At 43.8% G+C, this 27,332-nt stretch overlaps 1 protein-coding gene across 1 annotated transcript; it reads left to right on the top strand.

Annotated features, from left to right (window-relative positions):
- The first annotated feature begins 963 nt into the window (after positions 1-963).
- Positions 964-3,621, top strand: LOC138356772 (uncharacterized). The gene is made up of 2 exons (XM_069313093.1): positions 964-3,205; positions 3,417-3,621. Exons 1-2 carry the CDS (start codon positions 1,024-1,026, stop codon positions 3,425-3,427), a joined length of 2,193 nt encoding a protein of 730 aa, XP_069169194.1. The 5' UTR covers positions 964-1,023; the 3' UTR covers positions 3,428-3,621.
- The last annotated feature ends 23,711 nt before the right edge of the window (positions 3,622-27,332 follow it).

Genomic DNA, 27,332 nt, shown 5'->3' with positions numbered 1-27,332 from the left:
CTTGTGTTTTGTGTGTCTTCTCCTTACCTTACCACAGACGAAGTTCCAGTTTTTCTATTTTTTTTATAACTATGTGACGAGGCCATACCCCTAGCCTTAAACAGCCGAACACCAACGCGTTACCGTCACAAGTTATATGGGGGCCTGTCCTAGGAGCTTCACTCAGGTACTGGTGCCAAGTGGTAATTTATGGTAAGCGTATTTAACTTTGTTAACGTAGCTTTACTATTTTTCATTCAATTTCATTTTTTATAAGGTGCGGTGTATTGTGCATTACGAGAGTAACATATAGTGAAGGTGAGACAACTTTGGATTACGTGGTGACTGTAGGCCGCAGTCATACTCTTAATTGGTCATCTCTCCCTCCATGTTATTACTCGTATTTACCATCTATGTCCCTTGAATATTTCTCATTCTGACAGATCATCATATTGGTACCCTGGTACTGTGGTCTGCCCCGGGTCAAGAGTACCCAATCTTCTGCAATCTGACTGTAGGAGGACAAAGAGGGCCATAGTTCCTCTAGCTCGAACTTTAGTTGCTGAATTGGGACCTCAGCAGCAGTTCTCGTCACCAGTTGACACCTCGCACCCCTACACGTCAGTCAGAGATGATGATACATACAACGGTAGGGAATTAGCTTATTTTTTCAGAGCACAAAAGTTCGCTAATTCTGTAAGTATCATATTAAATTCAGTGGGAAAAACTTGCTTTATGTCCTTTAGAGACTTGGCAAGGTATGCCTACATCCTTGGACTACCAATTTTACTTTTGAAGCATTTAACTGTTTCATTTGTTTTCGAAACTTTGTTTCATTTGTTAGTAGGATTTTCTTGCCCTTATTCTCTTACATGAGTACCGGGTACAAGATTTCCTGCGCCCTTGATTTAATTTAATCATTTAATATCTTTCACTTAACGTTAATTGTTAAAGATCACACAGGATAGGTACCAGTTGCCACGTTGTCCTGTTTCTGACATTTCATTATTGAACATTCGTGTACCTTTATTTGCTAATTTCACCATGTTTCGTCTCCAAACTTTCCGTGCAAATCCAGCAGGTGAAATAGGGACTTTGAGTCGTGCCAAGAGGACTGAACTACAAACTCTTGCACATGAGTATCAACTAGAAGTTCCCTACCAAGCCAACAAAAATGACCTACACAACCTGTTGCTGGATTACTATTTAGAGCAAGGTAAGATAGACTCTGAAACTCATGAAACTTACTATATTGCAGAGAAAACTGACTTGGCAACGATGAAACTTAAACTAGAGCTGGCCAAGATTGAACGTGAGCAGCAAAGAGAAGCAGCTGCCATACGAAGGGAAGAACACGAACGCGAAGCCGCTTTGAGGAGAGACGAACAAGAACGCGAAGCTGCTTTGAGGAGGGAAGAACAAGAACGAGAAATCACCCTCAGAGAACGTGAAGCTGCCTTGAGGAGAGACGAACAAGAACGTGAGGTTGCACTACTCCAGGAGCGGGAACGAGTACAGCTTGAAACCAAACGACGCGAGTTGGAGATGCAACGCGAACATGACAAGCAACAAGCGACTCTGGCTCTAGAGTGTCGTCAACGCGAAATCTCCTTGGAAACTTCACACTTCACTCAACGCCAACAAGCTACTGCCAATCTTCCCGTCAGTTTTAATATATCACATGCAAGTAAGTTAATGCCATCCTTTGTAGAAGCAGAAGTTGATGTGTTCTTTACCACCTTTGAAACCCTCGCTAATCAACTCAGTTGGCCTGTCGACCAATGGGCAACACTTCTCAGAGTCCATCTTACAGGTAGAGCTGCAGTCACACTCAGTACTTTGGCGTCTGAGAATGACTACTACACTCTGAAACAAGCAGTGTTAGACGCCTACCTACTTTCCACCGAAAGTTATAGAAGGAAATTCCGTGACCACCTGAAGGCAAGTACCACTACCTTCCTCGAGTTTGCTAACACGAAACGGAGGTATTTCATGAAATGGCTGGAAGCAGCACATGTCTCTACTTTTACAGAACTCGTCAACCTGATGCTTGTTGAAGAATTCTTGAGACGTGTGCCGCCTCCTGTCCGCCTCTACTTAGCAGATAAAGAAGAAACCGACTACCTGAAGTGTGCTAAGTCGGCTGACACTTACAGCCTCATCCACCGGCTGACACCCGAACCATCCTCCAGTAAGAAGTCGTGGTACAGTTACGAGAAGGTGAGCCCCGATCAAGCTGGTTCACAACTGTACTGCAAGTATTGTAGACTCTATGGACATACCATAGACAAGTGTGGTAAGTCTCAATACAAGGGAACCACTGACCAACAACGACCCAAACCAACTCCTCCTAAGTCCGGTAAGCCTGTGATGAATGTTGGTGTTGATGTTAATGATCTTTCTCTTTTCAGTAACCACCTGTATACTGGAACTGTCTCTGCCAACGGTTCAAATCCGGAGGGACGTTTCAAATTGAAGATCTTGAGGGACACAGCGGCTCTACAATCGATCATCTTGAAGTCGGCTGTGCCCAACATAGTCTACACCGGGGAAACGGTCTTCATCACTGACCTCACTGCTACTACTCCATACCCTCTCGCCAGAGTCCACCTGGATTGTCCCTACGTGAACGGGGAAGTCCAAGTCGCCGTCAGGGAAAAGCCTTTTCCCATGCCTGGAGTGCAACTTCTCCTAGGCAACGACTTGGCAGAAGACCTGCAACCAACCAACCTGATCGTCATGGACAAACCCCAGGTGTGTAACTCTGTGCCAAGTAACCCTATTCTTGAGTATGTTCCAGCAGAGGTTCAAGAGAGTGATGATGTTTCTCCTCCGGTTCTCGTGACCACCCGTGCACAAGCCGCACGTCCACAGCCAGCTGACTCTACTGCTACCGCTGTCCCTCAAGACCCTCAGAAACTACCCCCGCATCTGACCAAGTTGGAGTTCCGTAAGTTGCAGAGGGAAGATCTTACTTTAACACCATTGTTTTTCCAGGCTGAGACTCAACCCGACAGTATTCCTGGGTTCTTCCTAGAGAACGACTTGCTCTACCGCAGATATAGACCCAGTAAACTGAAGGAGGAGGACGATTGGGCCAACACCGAACAACTTGTGATTCCCACCAGCCTGCGGCCCACTATTCTACACCTGGCCCATGGAGCATTCTCCCACTACGGCTTCAACAAGACTTACCATGGGATTCGCCAAGACTACTACTGGCCAGGTATGGTAAATAACGTCAAACAGTACGTAAAACAGTGTCATACATGTCAGATGGCAGGCAAACCGAACGTCTCCATTCCCAGAGCACCACTGATTCCCATACAGGTGCCTGCGGAACCTTTCCACAGACTCATAATAGACTGTGTCGGTCCTTTACCTCGGACCAGTTCAGGTAACGCCTACATCCTAACCATCCTGTGTCCTACCACCAGATTTCCCATAGCAGTTCCAGTGAAGAACATCACGGCTGCTACGGTTATCAAACATCTATTGAAGATCTTCACTCAATACGGATTTCCCAGGGAGATTCAAAGTGACTGTGGCACCAACTTCACCAGTGATCTCTTCAAAAGGACACTGGAGGAGTTCAACATCAAACAGGTATTGTCCAGCCCCTATCATCCTGCTTCACAGGGTTCTCTTGAACGTAGTCATCAGACCATCAAAGCACTCTTGAAAAAGTTTTGTAGTGAAACCTCAAAGGATTGGGATAAGCAGATTGACCTAATAATGTGTATTTTCAGAAGTCTCCCCAATGAGTCCCTAGGAGTATCTCCTTATGAGATGCTCTACGGCCGTAAGTGCCGTACTCCCCTTAAGGCTTTCAAAGACTCTCTCAGAGATGCCACCTTCAGTGAGCATCAGAATGTGCCCCAGTTTCTTCAAAACCTTCAACACATTCTAGAGAGAGTCCACCGCTTTGCTCATGATAATCTATTGAAAGCCCAGGTGAGAATGAAGACTCATTACGACCAGACCAGCAAAGTAAGAAAATTCAAGCCGGGAGACTTCGTCCTTGCTTATTTCCCTATCCCAGGTTCACCTTTACAAAACAGATTTTCAGGACCCTACTGCGTCAAAGAGTGCAGGAATAATAATAATTATGTGATAGAGACTCCTGATAGGCGGCGGAAGACCCAGCTGTGCCACGTCAACCTCCTGAAGCAATATAATGGTACTCATCCCACTGTCTTGACTAATTATTCCACATTCACAGAACCCTACATCCACAGTGAGACCTTCCCAGCTTCTCCTCCCGAAAGCACTGACAAGGAGTCAGCGCTTTCTAATTCCGAAATCCTTAATGATCTTCCCAAATACTTTCAGGATAATCATAGTGCACCTCTCGTCAAGATCTTCAGAGAACATCAAGAGTTGTTCAGAGATGATCCCCAAGAGTGTAATGTTACCCAGCACGACATCCAACTGCTCCCCGACACCCGGCCGATTCGTCAACCCTTCTACCGAATCAGCCCGAGCAAGAAGGAAGTCATGCGTGCTGAGGTGCAATACCTCTTGGATCATGGACTGGCTACACCTTGTGAGTCCCCCTGGGCCTCACCCTGTATCTTGGTGCCCAAACCCCAAGGTAAGGTGCGGTTGTGCACCGACTATCGTAAACTGAACTCTGTCACTGTCAAGGATGCTTACCCCTTGCCAAGGATAGATGACATCCTTGATGCCATTGGTAGTGCCCAGTACTTGTCCCAAGTGGACTTGCTTAAGGGGTACTATCAAGTGTGTCTAACGGAGCGCGCTAAAGAGATATCTGCCTTCATCACTCCTTTTGGACTTTTCAGATATGAACGCCTTCCTTTCGGACTATGTAATGCCCCGGCCACCTTTCAAAGAGCTGTCAACCGTGTCATCCAGGGCTTGGATAACACATACGCCTACCTGGACGATATCGTCGTAGCCTCCAACTCCTGGAGTGAACATCTGCTCCAGCTGCGACGTCTGTTCTCCAAGCTCCTGACAGCCGGCCTCACCATCAACCTGGGCAAGTCCACTTTCGCGAAAGGTAAAGTGCGTTATCTGGGTCATGTTATTGGGAGTGGCAGCATAGCTCCGTTAGACTCACACACTCAAGCCATCCTACAGTATCCACAGCCTACCACCAGGAAGCAGCTCCTGCGCTTCCTTGGTCTTGCCTCTTACTACCGTAGGTTTGTGAGGAATTTCAGTACAGTCGCCACACCTCTAATTCTATTAACCAGTCCCAAGCAACGGTATAATTGGACCATGCAGCAAACCGTTGCTTTCGAACAACTCAAATTCCTCCTCTGTTCTAACCCCATTCTCGCCTCTCCAGATATCACCAAGCCTTTCGTCCTTCATGTCGACGCCAGTGGTACCGGCGTTGGTGGTGTCCTGATGCAACAACGAGGCGAAGAGGTTCTACCTGTCAGCTACTACAGCTACAAACTGAAACCACACCAGAGGAACTACAGCACTATTGAAAAGGAGCTACTATCCATCGTCCTGAACCTCCAACACTTCGCTCCGTACCTACAAGGCGCCAGGTCTACCACCATCTTCTCAGACCACAACCCTCTCCGCTTCCTACATCAAGCCCAATTCACCAACCAGCGTCTTCTACGATGGGCTCTGTATTTACAAGACTTCAACCTGGAGATCCGCTATATCAAGGGTTCTGACAACACCATAGCCGATGCCCTCTCCAGAGTTTATGAAGTAGAAGCGACTCCATCCATTACTCCACCACATAACGACGTACTTCTTCCAGAACCGCAGGCTTCGGGGGAGAGTTGTGACGATAATCTCCTTCAAGAGATTGAGCCTGCTCTTCCCTCCAAAATTACGTCTTCACAACTATATAAAAGACTATGGAAGAAATGTCCAACAACGACAACAAACACCAGCAAGGCTTGCCAGGGTGAGCAGAAACGTATGCATCCAGCCACCTGTTCGAACTCCAACCACCAAACTACCCGTTGATCGCTACGGCTCCGCTGATTGGTCGCCGGTCTGGCTGCACCTGCACTCGCCCCCAATACTACCCGATGTCTGGGGTCGCCCCAACATCAGTCTTCAGAATGTTCCGTGCTTTCGTAGCCAGCACACCTCCCAGCTAGACTCTAGAGTGTACTGAGAGAGGTGGTGGCTTTAAGCCAATATTCCAGCACCTCCCACTTACTGTTGAATTGCACTTCTTGTTATTTTGCCTTAACGTAACTTTTCATTTTGTCATTTAAGTATTCTTATTATTTTGATTCATTGATTTTATTATAAGAATTTGTTTGTGCATTATTTTCATGTTTTGATTTATTTAACGTAATTAAAATTTCATTGTTAAAGTTTACTTGTGTTTTGTGTGTCTTCTCCTTACCTTACCACAGACGAAGTTCCAGTTTTTCTATTTTTTTTATAACTATGTGACGAGGCCATACCCCTAGCCTTAAACAGCCGAACACCAACGCGTTACCGTCACAATATATATATATATATATATATTATATATATATATATATATATATATATATATATGTCGTACCTAGTAGCCAGAACGCACTTCTCAGTCTACTATGCAAGGCCCGATTTGCCTAATAAGCCAAGTTTTCCTGAAATAATATATTTTCTCAAATTTTTTTCTTATGAAATGATAAAGCTACCCATTTCATTATGTATGAGGTCAATTTTTTTTTATTGGAGTTAAAATTAACGTAGATAAATGACCGAACCTAACCAACCCTACCTAACCTAACCTAACCTATCTTTATAGGTTAGGTTAGGTAGCCGAAAAAGTTATGTTAGGTTAGGTAGGTTAGGTAGTCGAAAAACAATTAATTCATGAAAACTTGGCTTATTAAGCAAATCGGGCCTTGCATAGTAGGCTGAGAAGTGCGTTCTGGCTACTAAGTATGACATATATATATATATATATATATATATATATATATATATATATATATATATATATATATATATATATATATTATATATATATATATTATATATATAATATAATGTAATTGGGAAGGCTTCAGGAGTCAACCTCGAGGAAAAATCCGGAGTTGGAGCCCCTAAGGCAGTTCGTTGTTGACATCGACCTCGTTCTGGCAGCTCCTGCGACGTTGCTGGAACCATGTGTATTGGCATTTGCCTCTCTATTGGATAATTTCAGCAACGTGGAGAGGGGGGACCTGCTGCATGGGTAACAGCTTCTCCTCCATATCTACCTACCCAGGCTTTGCGCCCTGGAGAGGACACTCCAGCTTCGCCTCACAGCGTCGAACCAACACGGGAACCGACAGTCTACCGGTTTTAAGTCTTCTGCTCGATTGGCGAAGAGTGTGACGCCAGGGGTTGCTTCTGACGGTGGGAGGGGTCATCGCGCCCCACTGGGCAGCTACCGCCCGCCTCAAGCTGGGCAAACCCCAGCCAATAAGGTGTTGCCTCGCCACGGTCCGTTAACCTCACTGGGTGCGTGGGGTTTAGGGTGAAAACTGACAAGCGGCCCGACAACTTTGCACCAAGCAATACCAAACCAAAGAAGAAAATATCAACTGCTCTAAAGCTGGGCACATGGAACGTCAGGACACTGACACCAGGTTTCTCTGACGACCTGCAAGAAATCAATGACGCCCGAAAAACAGCAATCATCGATAGGGAGCTGAGCAAGCTGCAGATGGATATTGTTGCTCTCCAAGAGACCAGGCTCCCGGGATCAGGATCTGTGAGAGAGAGGACCTTCTCTTTCTTCTGGCAAGGAAAGCCTCCAGATGAGACCAGAGAACATGGTGTGGGATTTGCCGTCAGGAATGCACTGTTGGGACACATTATGCCACCGATGGGGGAAACCGAACGAATTCTGTCTCTGCAACTGTACTCCCAAACAGGACCAGTCAATGTAATTAGTGCATATGCACCAACCCTGACTTCTCCAGCAGAGGCAAAGGAAAAATTCTACGATGACCTCAACAGAGTCATAGCGAGAATCCCTGTAAAGGAGCCACTGTTCATCCTCGGCGACTTCAACGCCAAAGTGGGTGCCGAGCACAACATTTGGCCCACTTGCCTGGGTCAATTCGGCATAGGAAGGATGAATGAGAACGGGCAACGTCTGCTAGAACTCTGCTGCCTTCATGGTCTTTGTGTCACCAACACGTTCTTCGGCACAAAGCCTCAACACCGAGTATCTTGGAGACACCCCAGATCCAAGCACTGGCACCAGCTTGACCTGATACTTGCCAGGCGTGCAAGTCTACCCAGCGTCAAGATTACGCGTAGCTACCAGAGTGCTGTCTGTGACACCGACCACTCCCTGGTATGTAGCAGGGTCAAGATGCAACCAAAGAAGATTCATCACTCGAAAAAGGCAGGCAGACCTCGCATCGACACCACCAAGACCCGCAACCAGGACAAGGTGGAAGATTTTGCACACGTGCTCGAGGAAGCTCTCCCTGGCCCAGCTGGGGTCACTGCCTGTAAAAGATGGGAGCACCTCAGAGACACTGTGTTCAACGCTGCCATTTCCACCTTTGGCAAGAAGACCAGCAGGTCGGCAGACTGGTTCGAGGCTCACTCGGAAGAGATGACACCTGTAATCGAAGAGAAGAGAAACGCCTTGGCAGCCTACAAAGCCTGCCCAAGTCAGCGCAACTTACAGATCCTTCGGGCCGTCCGCTGCAAAGTGCAGCAGAGCGCCAGGCGATGTGCCAACAACTATTGGCTCCAGCTCTGCTCCCAGATACAGACTGCAGCGGATACAGGCAATGTAAGGGGAATGTATGACGGCATCAAGCAGGCCCTCGGCCCAATCCAGAGGAAGACCGCTCCTCTGAAATCTGCCACTGGCGAGGTGATTCAGGACCAGACACTGCAGCTGAAGCGCTGGGTCGAGCACTACTCTGAGCTATACGCCAGGGACAATGTGGTCACCGAAGATGCCCTGAGCGCCATTGAGTGTCTGCCTGTGTTAATGGAGCTCGACAGTGAACCGACCCTGGAAGAACTCAGCGATGCCCTGGACTCCCTTGCTTCTGGTAAAGCTCCTGGCAAAGATGGCATTCCTGCTGAGACCTTGAAGTGCTGCAGAGGTAGCCTGCTCATGGAGCTGCACGAAATTCTCTGCCTCTGCTGGGAAGAAGGAGAGGTGCCACAGGACATGAGGGATGCCAACATCGTCACACTGTATAAGAATAAAGGTGACAGGGGCGACTGCAACAACTACCGTGGAATCTCCCTCCTCAGTATTGTCGGAAAGCTGTTTGCTCGAGTCGCATTGAAGAGGCTCCAAGTACTTGCAGAGAGAGTCTATCCAGAATCACAATGTGGATTCAGAGCTGGCAGGTCCACCATCGACATGGTTTTTTCCCTCAGACAACTGCAGGAGAAATGCAGGGAACAGAAGCAGCCACTCTTTGTAGCCTTCATAGATCTGACGAAGGCCTTCGACCTCGTCAGCAGGGATGGCCTGTTCAAGATCCTCCCCAAGATCGGATGCCCACCCAGGCTCCTCAGCATCATCAGATCTTTCCATGAGAACATGAGGGGCACCGTGGTCTTTGATGGCCTAACATCAGACGCCTTTGACATCCGAAGTGGAGTAAAGCAGGGCTGCGTACTGGCTCCAACCCTATTCGGGATTTTCTTCGCAGTTATGCTGCGGCACGCCTTCGGATCTGTCACGGAAGGCATTTACCTCCGGACCAGGTCGGATGGAAAGCTCTTTAACCTCGCCAGGCTGAAAGCCAAGACAAAGGTTCGGCTGAGGTGTCTGCGCGACTTCCTCTTTGCCGACGACGCAGCAATCACTGCCCACTCAGCTGAAGACCTCCAACGGCTCATAACCCGCTTCAGCGAGGCCTCTCAGGCTTTCGGACTCACCATCAGTCTGAAGAAAACACAAGTCATGGGACAAGGAGTGGACTCCCCACCTGACATCGGCATCTCTGATTCCAAACTGGAAGTTATTCACGACTTCGTGTACCTGGGCTCCACAATCTCTGACTCCCTCTCTCTTGATACGGAGCTAAACAAACGCATCGGGAAGGCATCTACTACCATGTCCAAACTGACAAAGAGAGTGTGGACCAACAATAGGCTAACTGAGTATACTAAGATTCAGGTTTACAGATCCTGTGTCCTGAGCACTCTCCTTTATGGCAGTGAGTCTTGGACACTCCGCGCCCGTCAGGAAAGACGGCTGAATGCCTACCACATGCGCTGCCTTAGACACATCTTGGACATCACCTGGCAGGACAAGGTGACAAACAACAACGTCTTGGGGAGAGCAAGAATCACCAGCATGTACACAATGCTGAAACAGAGACGAATGCGCTGGCTCGGGCACGTTGTGCGAATGGGCGACGGCAGGATCCCCAAGGATCTCCTGTACGGAGAGCTGAGGCAGGGAAAGCGTCCAGTAGGCAAGCCCCAGCTACGGTACAAAGACGTATGCAAAAGGGACCTGAAAGCCATGGACGTCGATCTTGCTATATGGGAGACACTGGCTGCAGACCGTTCAGCCTGGAGGCAGTCTGTTCAAAGAGGTCTCTCCAAGTTCGAGGAGTCACTTGCCAAGGAATCGGAGGCAAAGAGACAGAGAAGGAAAGCCGGTAACCAGGAAGACAGACCAGAATCGGACTTCGTTTGTGCTCGGTGTGGGAAGGACTGCCACTCTCGGATTGGCCTCATCAGTCACACCAGACGCTGCACCAGGATTGACAACTAGGGCGCAACTCCATAGTCTCCCGAGACTGAAGGATGCCTACTATACTATTACTATTATATATATATATATTATATATATATATTATATATATATATATATATTATATATATATATATTATATATATATATATATATATATATATATATATATATATATATATATATATATATATATATATATATATATATATATATATATATATATATTAGTATATTTTGGTAGCAGTCTTTCCTGTAGACATATATTATTAAATATGACCGAAAAAGTAAGATTAATAATTCTACCACGAATTTTCTCAATCTTTCGTACATTACGCTTCACTGTTGGAGGTAAATCAAAAATCACTTCTCCAAAATTCATTTTTATTTCTAGTCTGACGCGACACGGGCGCGTTTCGTAAAACTTATTACATTTTCAAAGACTTCACAAATACACAACTGATTAGAACTTGCGTTTCCCTGATTTTATATCTACATTTTGAGTGAGGTGGGAAGGGTGATGTGGCATTAACACAAGACAGAACACTAGGGGATATTAATAGGGTATTAAAAGTATCAACACAAGACAGAACAGAAACAATGGGTATTGAATAGAAGTGTTTGTAGAAAGCCTATTGGTCCATATTTCTTGATGCTTCTATATTGGAGCGGAGTCTTGAGGTGGGTAGAATATAGTTGTGCAATAATTGGCTGTTGATTGCTGGTGTTGACTTCTTGATGTGTAGTGCCTCGCAAACGTCAAGCCGCCTGCTATCGCTGTATCTATCGATGATTTCTGTGTTGTTTACTAGGATTTCTCTGGCGATGGTTTGGTTATGGGAAGAGATTATATGTTCCTTAATGGAGCCCTGTTGTTTATGCATCGTTTCGTTTATACGATGCATAAACAACAGGGCTCCATTAAGGAACATATGCACAAATGCACAAAGGCACAAATGCAGACTAAATAAATTTGTAGTTTCTTAGGTAGAAATTCTTACAACTAGTCTTGGACTAGTCAGTAGTGCATACATTATTCATTCTTGTGCTGACCCTATCAAGGGTGGGATTCAAACTTATAGTAACTTTGATTAGAGTATATACGTATTAATTATTTGTGTACTCATTATTTGTGTGTATGCATTTTGAGTGCTGCTGAATGATCACCATTACATCTAATGGTGATAAAGATGAGCTAGCCGGAAGAAAGTTAATGGTGAAGTTCAAGCACTGCTCAAAATCCTTAGCTACTTATTGTTAGGTAGGTAAATTAACCTCTGAACGAGGTAGTATAGTCTATTTAAGTACATAAGGCTATTATATTGATATTGAACTCCATTGAATGAGTCAATATCCCAGTTACATCAGTAATAACTATTTACTATCAGACCAGCCCTTACCCAGCAAGATGGAAACGGCTGACAAAATGAAAAGGACCCTTATCGGTCTGAAAGGTCATTTGACCCGACAGATTACCAAGTGTCAAAATCTGTCCCAACAGTCACCTGTTGACTACCTTGAATTAGAAGACTTATTTCAAGTTGTTGAAGGCAAATTCGAGCATATTAAGCAACATATGAATCTGTACTTGACAGAACTTTACAAAACTTCAATAGGTGAAACTGAACTTGAGGATATTGTAAATGATTTAGCCAAGTACGAAGATGATGTACAGGCTAAGCTTCAAACCTTTAAAAAGCAAACTGCAAAAACAAATTAACAACAGCCTCTACTGCACATCCAGATCCTGATGTCAAATTACCTCAGATCAATATACCCACGTTCTCTGATAACGAGAATGAGAGTTGGGATGATTTCTGGAGTAAATTCGTAGATGCAGTAGACTCTAAAGCTAACATCCCTCAAACAACCAAGTTCACTTTTTTACAAGGCTTGTTACGAAATGAAGCCTTGAAGGTAATCTTTAACATAACACTGACCAGTGATGGTTACGACCTAGCTGTTCAATTGCTTAAGAACAACTACGATAACAAGGAAAGAATTATTACTATCTTAATTAAAAAATTGTTGGATTTACCATCTGCTAATAATTCTACAGATTCTCTCCAAACTTTCAGACTAGAGTTAGAATCTGTACTCAAGGCCTTAAGCCTTAAAGTCCAAATTCAGACTGCTGAATGGATGACAAAAGTAGTTGTAAGGTGCAAATTACCAAGAGAAACTTTAGATAAATTGTGTACTATGTACAATAAAAACCTTTCTGACCTTGAATGAAATTACAGAAGGTCTACATACCTTAGTCGAAAGACAAAGAGCCAACCAAGATGGGAAGAGTGTTTCATACTTCTCTACTAACTCTCATCATAACCCACCTAACATTGACAACTCAGTCAAACCCAAATCGACTTTGAATAAGTCCAATAAATTCAAACCTAAGACTACTCCATCCACTGGAAAAAGGAGTGGTAGTGTAGGCATTTATTCTGTATCTCCCTCCGACGTTACAACTGATATGTCTACTAAGAGGACAAACTCACCCAGAGAGAGAAGGTGTCTGTTCTGTGATCAAGAACATGTCACTTACAAATGCACTGTTTATCCTAACTTTAATACCAGGATTAAACGGCTACAAGAATTACACAGGTGCACCAAGTGCATGGGCTCTCATGATCCCAGTAAATGTGTAGTGCAGCTACGGTTATGCAGTAGATGCAACAAAGGTGTACATCATTATGCCTTATGTAGAAAAACTTCTACACAATCTATGACAACTGGGGAGAATTCTATGAATTCTACCACAGTACAATATTGCAAGGTACATCAAAAAATAAATGTACTTGCTACTGAGTCAGGCAATAATACCACTCTGTCTACAGCTCAACTCAAACTAATTGACGGGAAGTCTAGAGTTAACACTAGAGGTCTCTTTGATCAAGAATCACAGAAAACCTTCATCACACAACAATTAGTCGAGCAATTAAAATTAAAACCTGCCAAAAGTGTGAGATTGAATATTTCTGGTTTCTTGACTAATAGTGGACCTCGTGAATACCAAGTAGTCAAGATGTTAGTCGAGACTTGGATCTTCCACTAGTCCAATACAAGCGGTAGTAGTAGATAAACTTCCTTCAGACCTGCAGGTCACAGGACTAGCTCGCACTGCGAGATATCTCAAACGAAACCGCATGAGGCTAGCAGATTACAAAATAAATTCTGACTGCCTCACTGATGTTGGTATACTTATAGGCGCTGACCATTATTATAAATTTATAACGGGATGCACCAGACAACATGGAATGAATTTGTTGTCATCTGCTGGAGGCAAATTGCTTACTGGACCGGTGCTTTTCCAACAAAACCCAGCGTCAACCAACCAACAATCGAACAATACAATAGTGGCGTGACTAGGCTTGGAACAGTCACCCCCTACATTTCAGAGAAATATCTGAAGATAATGAGCCTGATCCACCTGTACATCGTCTGTGGGATTTAGACACTTTAGGTATTATCCCTGAACAACCAAGCCCTGATGATATGTGGACTTACCAGCAATATCTGGACACAGTTGTCTATAAGGACAAACAATACTGGGTGAGACTACCATGGAAGTTAAATCATCCACAACTTCCAGTTAATTATTTCATGGCAGCCTCTCAATTACAGTCCCAATTAATACGGCTGAAGAAACAGCCAGATAAATTGAACATGTATCATCAATTAATTCAACAACAACTCAATAATAAATTTATCGAAGTTGTTGATAATGATGACCGAAAAATAGGTCACTATTTACCCCATCACGCTGTGGTGAAAGATTCATTGACAACGCCAATATGTATTGTCTTCAACTGTAGTGCCAAAGTGAAGGCAAACAGCGTGTCCTTGAATGAATGTCTCCAAACGGGACCTAGCCCAACACAAAGGCTACATGATGTACTATTACGATTCCGCACTGGTATTTTCGCTTATACTGTACTGCTGATATCAGTAAAGCTTTCCTTAGAGTAGGCTTACAAGAAGAGGATCGTAATTACACCAAATTTCTCTGGATTAAGGACCCACTGGATCCTGACAGTGATGTCATAACCTACCGATTTGCCTCTGTGCTATTCGGAGCGACTTCCTCCCCGTTTCTACTTCAAGCCACATTAGATACACATTTGAGGAAGTCAAATAGCCCTTACAAAACAGAGATCATAAAACATAATTTCCAGGGAACTACAAATGACAAATCCAAATTGGTAGAAATTTATCATGAGGCTAACTGTGAGTTATTAGGAGCCAATATGCCACTACAATCATGGGCCTCAAACAATAAATCATTAAACCAGATAATCGAGAAAGAATTTCCGGGTTATCAGGTGCCTAATCAATTAAAAGTTCTGGGCGTGGAATGGAACACAGGTACTAATGAGATGAATGTCAAGTCAGTACAAACCAATAATTCATCCCTTATCTTGAGGTTATCTTGAGTTGATTTCGGGGCATTTTTTGTGTCCCCGCGGCACGGTCCTCGACCAGGCCTCCACCCCCAGGAAGCCCCCCCGTGACAGCTGACTAGCACCCAGGTACCTATTTACTGCTAGGTAACAGGTCTCCCTTACCATGAGAAAATTACTCTCGTATGTCAGTCAACCATTTGACCCTTTAGGCTTACTTAGTCCTATATTAATAAGGGGCAAACTCCTAATGCAGGAATGCTGGCAGAAACATATGGGATGGGATGATCCATTGCCAATTGAGTTGCAAGATAAATGGCAGATACTCGCAATGGATTTCAATCAATTAGGTGTTTTGAAATTTCCTCGTAATGCTTCAGGACAAAACTTACCCACAAATTTGCACGTTTTTTGCGATGCCTCTGGCAAAGCGTATGGCGCTGCAGCCTACTTAGTCAATAGTGCACAATCAATTTTACTCACATCTAAAGTAAGAGTTGCTCCAATCAAGAAGAGATCTTTACCTCAAATGGAGTTAACTGCATTGCTGGTGCGAGTGAGATTGGCTCATTGCCTGACCAAGACACTCAATAATATTCACTTTGGTGAAATCGTAGTGTGGTCAGACAATGAGGCAGTCTTACAATGGGTAAGAAATAACAACAATAAAACTCCCTACGTTAGTAATCGCGTTAGGGAAATTCATGAATTATCTGCTGGATATAAATTCAGACATGTCCCCACTAAGGACAATCCTGAAGATAACTTATCTCGAGGGTTAACATTAAAACAGCTAATCAAGCCTTCGATGTGGTTTAATGGACCTTCACGGCTTGTTAGTGGTCAGTGGCCCAAACAGAAACCACAAGTCATAGTGACCAGTATCACTACTCCCATGAAAGACCCAGAACCTCATCGAATCTCAGCTATTAATCCTCACAATTATTCTAACTTGAGTAAGCTATTAAGAGTGACAGCACATGTGTTTGACTTTCTTACTAAGATAGGAATTAGACATAAGTTTCCCAATCCTATACTCTACTGGATCAAACGTGCACAACAAGAGACGTATGGAAGTGAACATGAAAATCTTCCAGATAAATTAACCAAGTCTCTAGGTATCTGGTATGATGCCAACACTCATAATATATTAAGGTGTGGAGGAGGTTTGCTTCATGCAAAAATTGATTTGGATACAAAGAATCCGATCCTTCTACCACGTCACTACATTATTACAAAGCTTCTAGTTTTACATCACTATCAATATGGTACTTTGCATGGTGGAGTGTTAGACACTCTCACCGACCTAAGACAGAAATATTGGCTTCCTCAAGGTCGTCAAACTGTCAAATCAATCATTAACGAAGATAAGTTCCAGCTCATGCGATACGGAAAAAATTAAAATATAAAAACGGAAACCACGTACAAAACTCTGGCAAATCATAACATAGAACAAAAAGGCAATGTAAAGGATCTGGGTGTACTCATGTCGGAAGACCTTACCTTTAAAGAACACAATAAAGTAGCCGTCACAACTGCAAGAAAAATGACAGGTTGGATAACAAGAACTTTTCACACTAGAGATGCTATACCGATGATGACACTTTTCAAAACGCTTGTGCTCTCTAGAGTGGAGTACTTAATGACAGCCCCTTTCAAAGCTGGAGAAATTGCTGACCTGGAGAGCGTGCAGAGATCCTTTACTGCTAGCATCCACTCAGTAAAACATCTAAATTACTGGGACCGACTAAAGAGCCTAAATCTGTACTCCCTTGAGCGCAGGCGGGAGAGATACATAATAATTTACACGTGGAAAATAATTGAGAAGCTGGTCCCAAACCTGCACACAGAAATAACATCACATGAAACCAGAAGACATGGCAGGATATGCAGAATACCCCCGTTGAAAAGCAGAGGTGTAACAGGTACTCTGAGAGAAAACTCTATCAACATCAGAGGCCCGAGACTGTTCAACACGCTTCCACTACACATAAGGGGCATAACTGGCAGACCCCTCACAGTGTTCAAGAGAGAACTGGATAAGCACCTCCAAAGGATACCTGATCAACCAGGCTGTGAGCAGCCGCATCCAACAGCCTGGTTGATCAGTCCAGTAACCAGGAGGCCTGGTCGACGACCAGGCCGTGGGGACACTAAGCCCCAGAAGCACCTCAAGGTAACCTCAAGGTAAGGTAGCATATCAGCCTGGTATAGCTCCAGGGAGCCGACGGGTCTCGCCCAGAAAATGGCGTTTCATTACATTCAACACTGGTTTTATACACAGATAACTATTATACAAGTCCCTAGGTTCTTGCTTGAAAATAGAACAGGTGTGTGTGGCACAGTAAAGGCAAGAAGAAAGGAAATGCCAGTGTTTGACAATAATCTTGAAGTTGGTGACTGCCAGCTAAGAAAAAGTGATCAAAAACTTTTAGTGTGGTGGAAAGACAAGAGAGAAGTGAACATGTTGACCACCGTTCACAATGGCACAATGGTGGATGGTGGCAAGGTGAATAGAACAACAAAGCAAATAATCTATATGCCAGATTGTGTGAAGGACTATAACATCAACATGCGTTTGGTGGATAAATGTGATATGATGGTGGGGGCAGTCGAGTGTGTACGGAAAACAGTGAAGGGGACCAAGTAGATGTTTTTCCACCTTGTTGATGTAACAATGCTGAACAGTTACAATACGTATCTTGTGAAAACAGGTGGTAAAAGAAATTTCCATGCGTTCGGTTATACTGTAGTGACACAATTACTAGAAATGTTTGCCAAACCAATTTCTGGCATATAAATGTTAATTGTGGACCATTTACCACCAAATAGGTGATAAATGAAATTTCCGTGTGTTCAGTTTTACTGTAGTGACACATTTACTAGAAACGTTTGCCAAACCAATTTCTGGCATATAAATGTTCATTGTAATCCGTTTACCACCAAATAGGTGATAAACGAAATTTCCGTGTGTTCAGTTTTACTGTAGTGACACATTTACTAGAAACATTTGCCAAACCAATTTCTGCCATATAAAGATTCATTGTGATTGTGATTGCACCATGCTCCCACACCAAGGCTTGCTTTCAAGAATGCCTTTCTGACACACAATATAACGAATTTACCACCAACTGGAAAGCGTGCAGTAGACCAGTGTGAGTGTATTGTATGTAAGACCACACAAAAGAGGGAACAGAAATGTAAAGTGGTCTTAACTTGGTGCACAGCGTGTGAGGTCCCTTTGTGCTATGTCAAATGTTTTGATAAGTATCACAGTCTCGAGGCCTTCTAAATGTTCAATACTGGTGCAAAAATATGTACATATTGAGTGAGTGTATATAGTGAAAACAATTCGTAATAAATTTTATATTTCCTGAAAATAAAACAACTTCGTGCACATGCATGTGACACTAATATGTGACAGTATATTAAATTTATAACAGTTGTATTATAATAAAACATCAAGTGACCCATATTGAACAACATCAGTGAAAAAATGGTTGTAAAATACGCCATAGATACTGTAACTAATGCCGTTAAAATAAATTCGCAGCAATTCGGAATGCTAGAACGCCGAGTGTGACGCTCCCGGGATGCACCACACTTGAGCGACCATCTTGGCAATATCTTCATCAATATCATCGGCCAACTTCTCGGCTCATTTACGTCATTGGTAGGTACAATTAATTTTTATTTTTGTTTCCGGTACTCAGAGAACATAAATGAACACATTTGTAAGAAAAAAAAATTCTTGAATTTTTTTTTCTTGTGTCTGGTGGTGTTGCGGGCATTATGGCCCTAAGCAGCACAAGGGTTAACCACTGTGATGCGTCGAGTTTATTGTGACACTTCCCCTGTGCGCATAAAATCAAGTGTTTGCAATTTTTTTTATCTTTGTAATATGATAAATTCCCTTTCCTGAACACGTACATGTAAAAAAAACTAAAACATTCCACTTACTTTGGCTGTGGGGACATGGAAAAGGAGGCATCACGGCTGGTCGCCCATGCGTGAAGCTCCCAGAGACAGTCATGGGCGACATTCAAACACAGCGAGTTGCCACAAATATATTTTCAATTACTGTCTCCACTCGATCATCCGGACTATATGGGAAGGACCCCCAGCCGGATTATCACATTTTTCGGATAATGGTACTTTTTCACCTACGAGTCCAAAAGTGACCATTTCCAACTATTTTTATACTACAAACAACATAATTTGAATTGCCTTGCCACATACAATTATTAAATATTCAACTAGAAACCTCAACTTACCTTGTTGGTGTTCGTCTTCTTGATTGATGCCACACATCTTGAAGTTAAAAATTCTTAACAATTTACATAACCTATACTAACACAACACTAAAATTAACACTTAAAATTACTGTACAGTTCATTAAGCTAAGTTAGTTTTGACTGCCAGCTGCTGAAGCCTCATTGGTTGAGGGCATTTGGGTTGCCTGTGAGGCCTCACTTGTTGAAGGTGCTTGCTTGCACCTCAATTGTTGAAGCGCTTGCATGCCCTCACTTGTTGAAGGCGCTTGGCTTGCCTGTGACGCCTCACTTGTTAAAGGCGCTTGCTTGCGCCTCACTTGTTGAAAGCGCTTGGCTTGCCTGTGGCGCCTCACTTGTTGAAAGCGCTTGGCTTGCCTATAATGCCTCACTTGTTGAAGGAGCTTGGCTTGCCTGTGGCGCCTCACTTGTTGAAGGCGCTTGGCTGCCTGTGACGCCTCACTGTTTGAACAACACGTAACTTGTCTTTAATTGCTAGGACAATCTTCTTCCTCTTAACACTTCCAGAACGATTGATGCTGCTACCAGACATATTCTTGGCCAAAAATGTTCAAAATTACTATGAAAATTAAGAAAGTTATTTAAAAAAATATTTCACTAATGGCGCAACACTATGAGGCCGCACTGGTTGAGGCGTATAACTGTGACTTGTCTTTAATTGTTAGGACAACTTTCTTCCTCTTAACACCTCCAGAACGATTGATGCTGCTACCAGACATAGTCTTGGCCAAAAATGTTCAAAGTTACTATGAAAATAAAAAAGTTATTTAAAAAAATATTTCACTAATGGCGCAGCACTGTGTATAACACGAGGGACGGACGCACATGGGTTGACCAGTGTTGGACAGGTCCACTTGGGGCAGCCATAGCGTTACGTAGGCCGCCAGGAGGAAAAAAATTCACAATATTTTTTAAGGAAACTTCAGCCTGTGCACAATGCTTTTAGGAAACTTATTTATTTGTTACTACATAATTACTAGTAGTTATTTTATTTGTTTTTGGCTATGATTAATTGTTCTAAAATTAATGGTAATTCCTGTACCCAGGTAGTCCCTCCTGACGCACCCCTCCCACCCTTCCAACACCACCCACCCACCCCACCCCCACCTACACCATGCGCCTCGAGTCTCGGGCAGACGGGATTAATACCGTATGGCCTGCCTCATGTTTTCATATACGGACAAAGGCACGATTATCTGGGGGACTGACCGGATAGTGTAATTTCTGCAGAAAACCTGCTTTAATCCGGTCCCTGTGGCTATTTTGGCCGGATATTGTGATAACTTTATCCGTTCACGATTTTGGCCGTATAAGGGCGTTTTTTGGATGTTCGAATCCCGGATAATCGCGGGGTTACAGTATTTGTTCTATGCATTTTCAATGTGGTGTTATTTGTTTTTATCGTATATGATGCATACTTGTGTTTTTTATAATATGTCTACAGTAAAACATTCATAATGTTCCATGGAACTGTGATACATGTGTCAGTAATGTGTCCACAATAAATGTTTATTGTCGCAATATTACTTGTTAAAAATTCACTAAAATTACAATATGTAAAGTTTCACACACTATTTACACAGTAACACACTGTACTACACACTCAGTACTTCGGAAGTTAGTGATAATCAAAGAAGCAGTCTATGGTACACAGTGCGACTTCACTCTCCTTGCACCAGGTACAGATAGATTTTTGCTTCCCGTTTCTTCATTCTGTATGCTTATAAATAATGCACTCGCATACATACTTGGCTTTAGTACTTGTAGGTGGTATGTAATCAAGTTTGTGAAGCATAAGGTGGTCTTGAAAAGATTATAGGAAAAGATCAATTTGTAAGGTAGTCTTGAAAAGATCTCCTTGAAAGGTCCATCGGTGGAAGAGATTCAGTCATTCTGGAAAAGAATCGGTCAACCAGGAGGAGATTCAACCATTTTGGAAAAGAATCGGCTATTCTTGAAAATATCTATGTAAAACACCACCACAGAAATCACCAACACTGTTCATCTATCTTCAACACAGCGTCGGACAGGTGTTTGGGAGCCAGAGGCACGTGCGCCACCCATTGTTGCTCACTCAGTACTAACTCAGCCAGCAGCCCTAGGGCATTCTGGGAATTTTTTCTAAGATAGCTGCCTCTCACTCGAGGTCCACTTCGTACTGAACCTACCGCGCACGCGTTTTGAATGGGTATGAAATATTCAAAAGTTGTTTTTTTAGTTGGCGAAGGTTTTCCACCGACCAAGTTTTCTCAGTTAATGTAGCACAGTGGTTATGGGTTAAGGTGCTCAAACTTGTCCTCCAGATAAAAATTAAATTGTACAGTAATTGCTCAAACTTGTCCCCCAGGTAAACCTGCAAAATGGTAGAAGTTTCTCGCCACTCAAGCATGCGGGTCCAACAGAACCCATGCCACGCCCCCAACGAAAAGAATAGGCAGTCTGCCAGCCAGGAAGACTCCGGAACCTCCAATTGCACTCAATTCCGAACCGAAGAAGAAGAAGAAATGAACTCGAATAAGGATGGATCCATCACAAAGGCAGAATCTGGGTCTCGCAGGGGATACGTAGCAAGAGCCTCCCGAACCTACTTAGGTGAGATTCGACAGGCAGAAAACCTCTGTAAAGATGGAGCCCAGGAAGCCAAGGGAGCCCGGAACCGAACCCAGGGAGAAGCCGACCTCAAATCATACTCATACAGGGAAGGGAAGTAAGAAAACCCCTACCCTTGTAACAACAAGCCTCGTGAAGAGGGCACCAATACCCAAGCAGTGTCAAAGGAGGCCAAAGGCCTCCCAGGTCAACGTATCCCCAGCCCCGGGATCTCCCAATTCAGGACCCCAGGGCAGAGCCATCCTCCGCACCCTCTACCCCTGAAAAAAAAGGCAGAGTCCAGGAGTAAGGCTGAGAAGAAGGGGGTCTTGCTAGGGGGACCCAGAAGCCTCGGAACGAGGAGCCGGCTCGAATGCCTTTGTCCTCAACCCCGAACGGGGCGGCTCTAGAAGCTGCTCGAGTTAAATTACCAACTAAACCCTGCCCCGACCCCAAAACCCTCAGACGTTTCGGAGCCAAAAGCAGGGGGGAAAAAGGTGCAGGATGAACAACAGGGGAAGAACCCAGGGAGTGCGGACTGAACCAAAGTCGAAACGACTAATGTCCCCAGGTCCAGGTCCCTGTAACCAAAGCGGGGCAGCCGTGGGACATTTCGGTGGGAAACCAATCTAGCACGTTGCAGACAACCTAAACCTAGCATACAATGTGGATGCTGCCTGTTCCCTAACAGTAATGTCATCAGAATATTATTGGAGAACAAGCAGAGAACACGACTTGCAAGACTCCAGGTCAAAGGTGTCGTTGACCCAAGAGGCAGCATGATGGAGGCAAAAGTGGTGACTGTCACCCTGAGACTAGGGCACACAGCAACCTTCAAACCCGCACAAGGCGGGCTGGAACTCGGAAGACGCAGCCAGAGGTCCACCGAGGGCCGACAGGGCTTTCAAGGGCTCATAGGCTGATTGCTATGTGAAGCCCGGGCAAGGTGTTATTAACCGGTAAAAACCCAAAGCTAACAAAGGAGATCTAACTCTGAAACCCCTGAAAATGTACAAACATGGGGGCCTAGCAGAAGGCCACCCACGTATTACATTATAACCTCGATTCAACGTACCCCGATTCAACGAATCTCTGGCTAGTTCGCACACTTTTAGGCCAGATTTACTCACCCGGTTCGACGAACAATGGTTCGCAGAAGTGGGGGATGTTCGGATTTGCTTACGATGTCCAGAGTTCACAGACTGGTGGAAAACTTTCCATTCTATCACAGATTACAATTAACCCTTTAACTGTGCGGCCTATAAATATGACACCCCCCCCCCCAGTGCGCAAGAAATGAAAACTCGGGAAAAAATTATTTTTTCTTCTGAAAGTGGCAAAAACCCCTCCCTGTATATGGGTATAGCAACGGAAGTTCGAAATTGTACTTACTTTGACTGCTATGGGGTCCAAAAGATGGGGCATGACGTCATCATTCCCCGTGTGCCAGAGCAGTATGCTCCTGGGGCCGGTGAGGCGCCCGGGGCGGGGCGCGCGAGTTGCCGCGAATATATTTTTGTTCATTTTTGCGCACAGTTCCAAATACATTTTATTTGTTTTTACGTGCCAATCCTATGTATAATGAACACGTACACTACATTATGGCAGTAAAACATCCGTACTGTCTGAAGACACTGTGTTACGTGCATGACACTTGTGTACACATATGTTGCACATATTTACCATGTATCATGCTAATTTATGTATATATACAATCTATTTACAGACTATACACTGTCACACACTATATACATTCACCATAAACACTCAGAACACTGCGAGTGTGAGCAGCCACACCCAGCCAGCCCTCCCTCACTCCAACATCTTACTCACCATCATTGCTCCTCCCACCATTCTGTTATTGTTCTTATTACACTAATTACACATGTTATATATACCTATCTACATGTTTTATTTACCAGAACTATGCAAGTAAGCCGGTATTGTGTCCAAACAGTACAGTGGCCACCATACACTGCATGACAAATCACACAGCACACAGCAGACGACGCCATGATTACGACATCACCTCCCTCACCAAAATAGCTCCTCACAACATACTCCTGGTGCTGATATTACACTATATACACACCGTATATACACATGTACATATGTGTTGCCCATAGCGAACCACTAAGCTAGTATGGTGAGCAAAACAAGAGTTACTGCCACACAGTGAGGCTACCTCAATTCTCTCCCTTCCTCCCTCCCTCACCAAAATTCCTCCTTCCTATGCACAATGCTAATTATAACCACAATCCTGGTCACTAATACCTGTAAATGAATAATTGACCACAAGTTTATTTTGAAAAGGAACCTAAAAAGTCGTTTGAAGATTCCTAGATGGACGAAATAATGCTGTGGTGCTGTGGCTAGCACTGTGAACATCGTGAACAGCAATGAATCACTGATATTTGAACATTGTACCCAGTCATTATCACACTCGGGCTCTTCTATTATACTATCATGGCTAAATAAAACAGGTTATATATATATTTTGACAATATTAGGCGATGCTGTGGTCACACGCTGAACAGCAGTGCTGTGCGCTCATGCTGCAAGCGCCAGCCTTGGTTGCTCACTCACTACTGAGGCTCTGACACCCGGCAATGTGGACCATGATTTTTGTTAAAGATGGCGACTGTTTACAAGAGCCCTGAGGAAGCTGATGTGAACCCCGTGTAGCCGCAGGAGTTTTGAATGGAAAGTGAAAAATAAAAACACCCGGAGGTGCGTTCCGCACCCGAAGCCTGGGACTGCAGGCGCGTTGCGCAGTTAAAGGGTTAAGTTCTGTGTAATCTGTAAAAGATATGATGCTCGAGTGTATCCTTACCCAGGACCTTCACCACTCCCTAAGGAGAGAGTAGTCATCTTCGTCCCTTTAAGACCACTGGTGTCGATTACACAGGAGCCTTGCTTCTCACTGGCACTCCAGATAAGATACCAGTGAAAGCTTATATTTGCCTCTTCACGTGTGCTACCACACGAGGCGTACATCTAGAAGTGACTTCTGACATGAGTGCTGAAGCCTTCATCCAAGCTTTTCGTAGATTTGCAGCATGCAGATCCTGTCCCAAACTAATGATATCTGATAATGGTTCAAATTTTGTGGCAGGAGAAGCCAGCCTACGAGAGATATGGAATCATCCAGAAGTACAATCTGTCATGCAGAGACGACAATGCCACTGGAAATTTATTGCTCCAAGAGCCCCCTGGCAAGGTGGGTTCTACGAACGTATGATATTGGCTGTCAAGAAATGTTTAAGGAAGACCTTGCATCGACAGAAAATTAGTTACTCTGAACTCCAAACACTCGTCGTGGAAATTGAGGCGCAAGTCAACAATCGCCCATTAACTTACCTATCAGATGATTTCTCACAGAGAGAGCCCCTGAGTCCCTCACATTTAATACATGGAGGCCTGCTGAGCCCTCTGATACCTTTGGCAGAAGAGGATCCCGTCGACCCTTCCCATGTAACCAGGAGTGACTTAGTAGAAAGTTACCGACATCTCTCGAGAGTAATTGAAAGGTGGAATGAGGTGTGGACTCGAGAGTACCTCACAGCTCTACGAGAGTACCACTATGGAGCTTCGAGCCCCTATAATAAAGTTCAACTCAAACCAGGAGACCTAGTATTGGTTGACAGTGATGGACCAAGATCAGAATGGCCTATAGGCAAAATTGTCTCTATCCACCCAGATCACCAAGGCATCCTCAGAGTAGTACGGGTTTTGTGCCGAGGCACTACTACCCTAAAACCAATTGAGAAGTTGGTACCTCTCAAATTAGCAGAACGAGAGTGTTTAACAGAACCAGCTTCACCAACAGTTTCCGAGGACAACAATTCTGATCCACCGAGCACCCGCCCAACTAGAGCAGCTGCTCAACACTGCAAACGGAAACTACAAGCCTATTATAGCTCTGACTAAGAGCAAATAATTTCCCATCCAATTTGAGTAATCATGATGATACTGTGTTGTGATGTCAAGTAACAAATCCGTTACAAGTCACAATGACCCAAGACATTCACCTCACAGTGGATTCTCAGTTACCTTAAATTGTATGATTTAATCCTTAATTTGTTTGTGTAGGCTATCAACTATAACATTATTTCATCTAGAGAATCTATGAGTTTGCAAAACTTTAAGACTTAGTAACATAACCGTTACATGTCATCGTAACACCAGTCAAGGAGTACATTGTAGGTTTTAGTAGTCATTAACTTTAGATGATTCACAATTCCATGTTTTCCATTTAACATGAGTTCCTTTACAAGACTTAAAGTCTTATATGTCCTAGACAATTACGGGACATCCGTTATGTGTGTACTAACATACTAACATTAATACTAAGTATTGTAGTACAGGTTGATGGTAGTGAGTGGTGTCCCACAGAACATAAAGGTATAGTGCTCTTGAAAAATAGGTGAGATAACAGGAAAGTGCTAAGGGAAGTGAAAAATCAGATGAGAAAAAGTTGCCCTAGTGTTTACAGTGCAGAGAAGAACATTCAAGATGGCCACTGGCAAGGGGAAAAACAAAACAGAGCTTGATTTTGAGGGATTCAATGAAGAAAGCATTGATATTAGTAGTCTACATAACAAGTTGGTAAATTTAGATACTATAGTGAACTCTCATGTAGAAATAATTAGTAAATTGAAAGAAAGTAATGACCATTTGAATAGCAAAGTTTTATGTCTTGAGGGTTTAGTGAAAGACTTGCGCAAGGATAAGAATCAATTGGAAACAAATTGCAAAGCCATGGAAGAAGAAAATAAACTCTTAAAAATAGCTTTGGAAGAAGTTAAAGTAAATTTAAACATAAATGACTACAATAGGTTAGGCAAGGAAATTCAACAGGAGAAACAGCTTTTGTCAGCACAGATGGAGGAAGTTACACTGGGAATAGAACAGTGCAAGAAAGATATGCAACTCACTTATGCACAAGTGGCCAAGGAGAAGGAAAAAATAGAAGAAGCAGTAAAGGAAGTCAAACACTGCAGCAACCAAGATAAAACAAACATTAGGCTAGAAGTGAGGAAAGAATTGGCATCTAACCCGAAGTTGGTGCAAAACACAGTTGATCGGAGTAAGTCCCTGATCATTTTTGGCTGCAAAGAAAAGGCGATAACATCTAGGTCAGAAAGAGCTGTAGAAGAAGCTAAAGTAGTAGATAAAATTGTTGGCCTCGTGGAAGGTCTTACAAACAGAGAGAATGTGTGCGACTACAGGAGAATAGGCAGGTACGTAAAAGGGAAAGATCGACCTTTGAGGATCACCCTAAACGGTGCCAAACAGATGGAAGAAGTACTAAGGAATGCTAGAAAATTGCAAAGGGATGAGGATGGGAAAGGGTGGTCGTTAAGACGAGATCTTTCAAAAGAAGATAGA

The sequence above is a fragment of the Procambarus clarkii genome, chromosome 74, assembly GCF_040958095.1.
Source record: "Procambarus clarkii isolate CNS0578487 chromosome 74, FALCON_Pclarkii_2.0, whole genome shotgun sequence".
NCBI classification, from domain to species: Eukaryota; Metazoa; Arthropoda; class Malacostraca; order Decapoda; family Cambaridae; genus Procambarus; species Procambarus clarkii.
This window is presented reverse-complemented; position numbering and strand designations above follow the sequence as displayed.

Coding starts and splice junctions, on each gene's coding strand:
- LOC138356772 (XM_069313093.1), top strand. CDS start 1,024: ATGTTTCGTCTCCAAACTTTCCGTGCAAATCCAGCAGGTGAAATAGGG.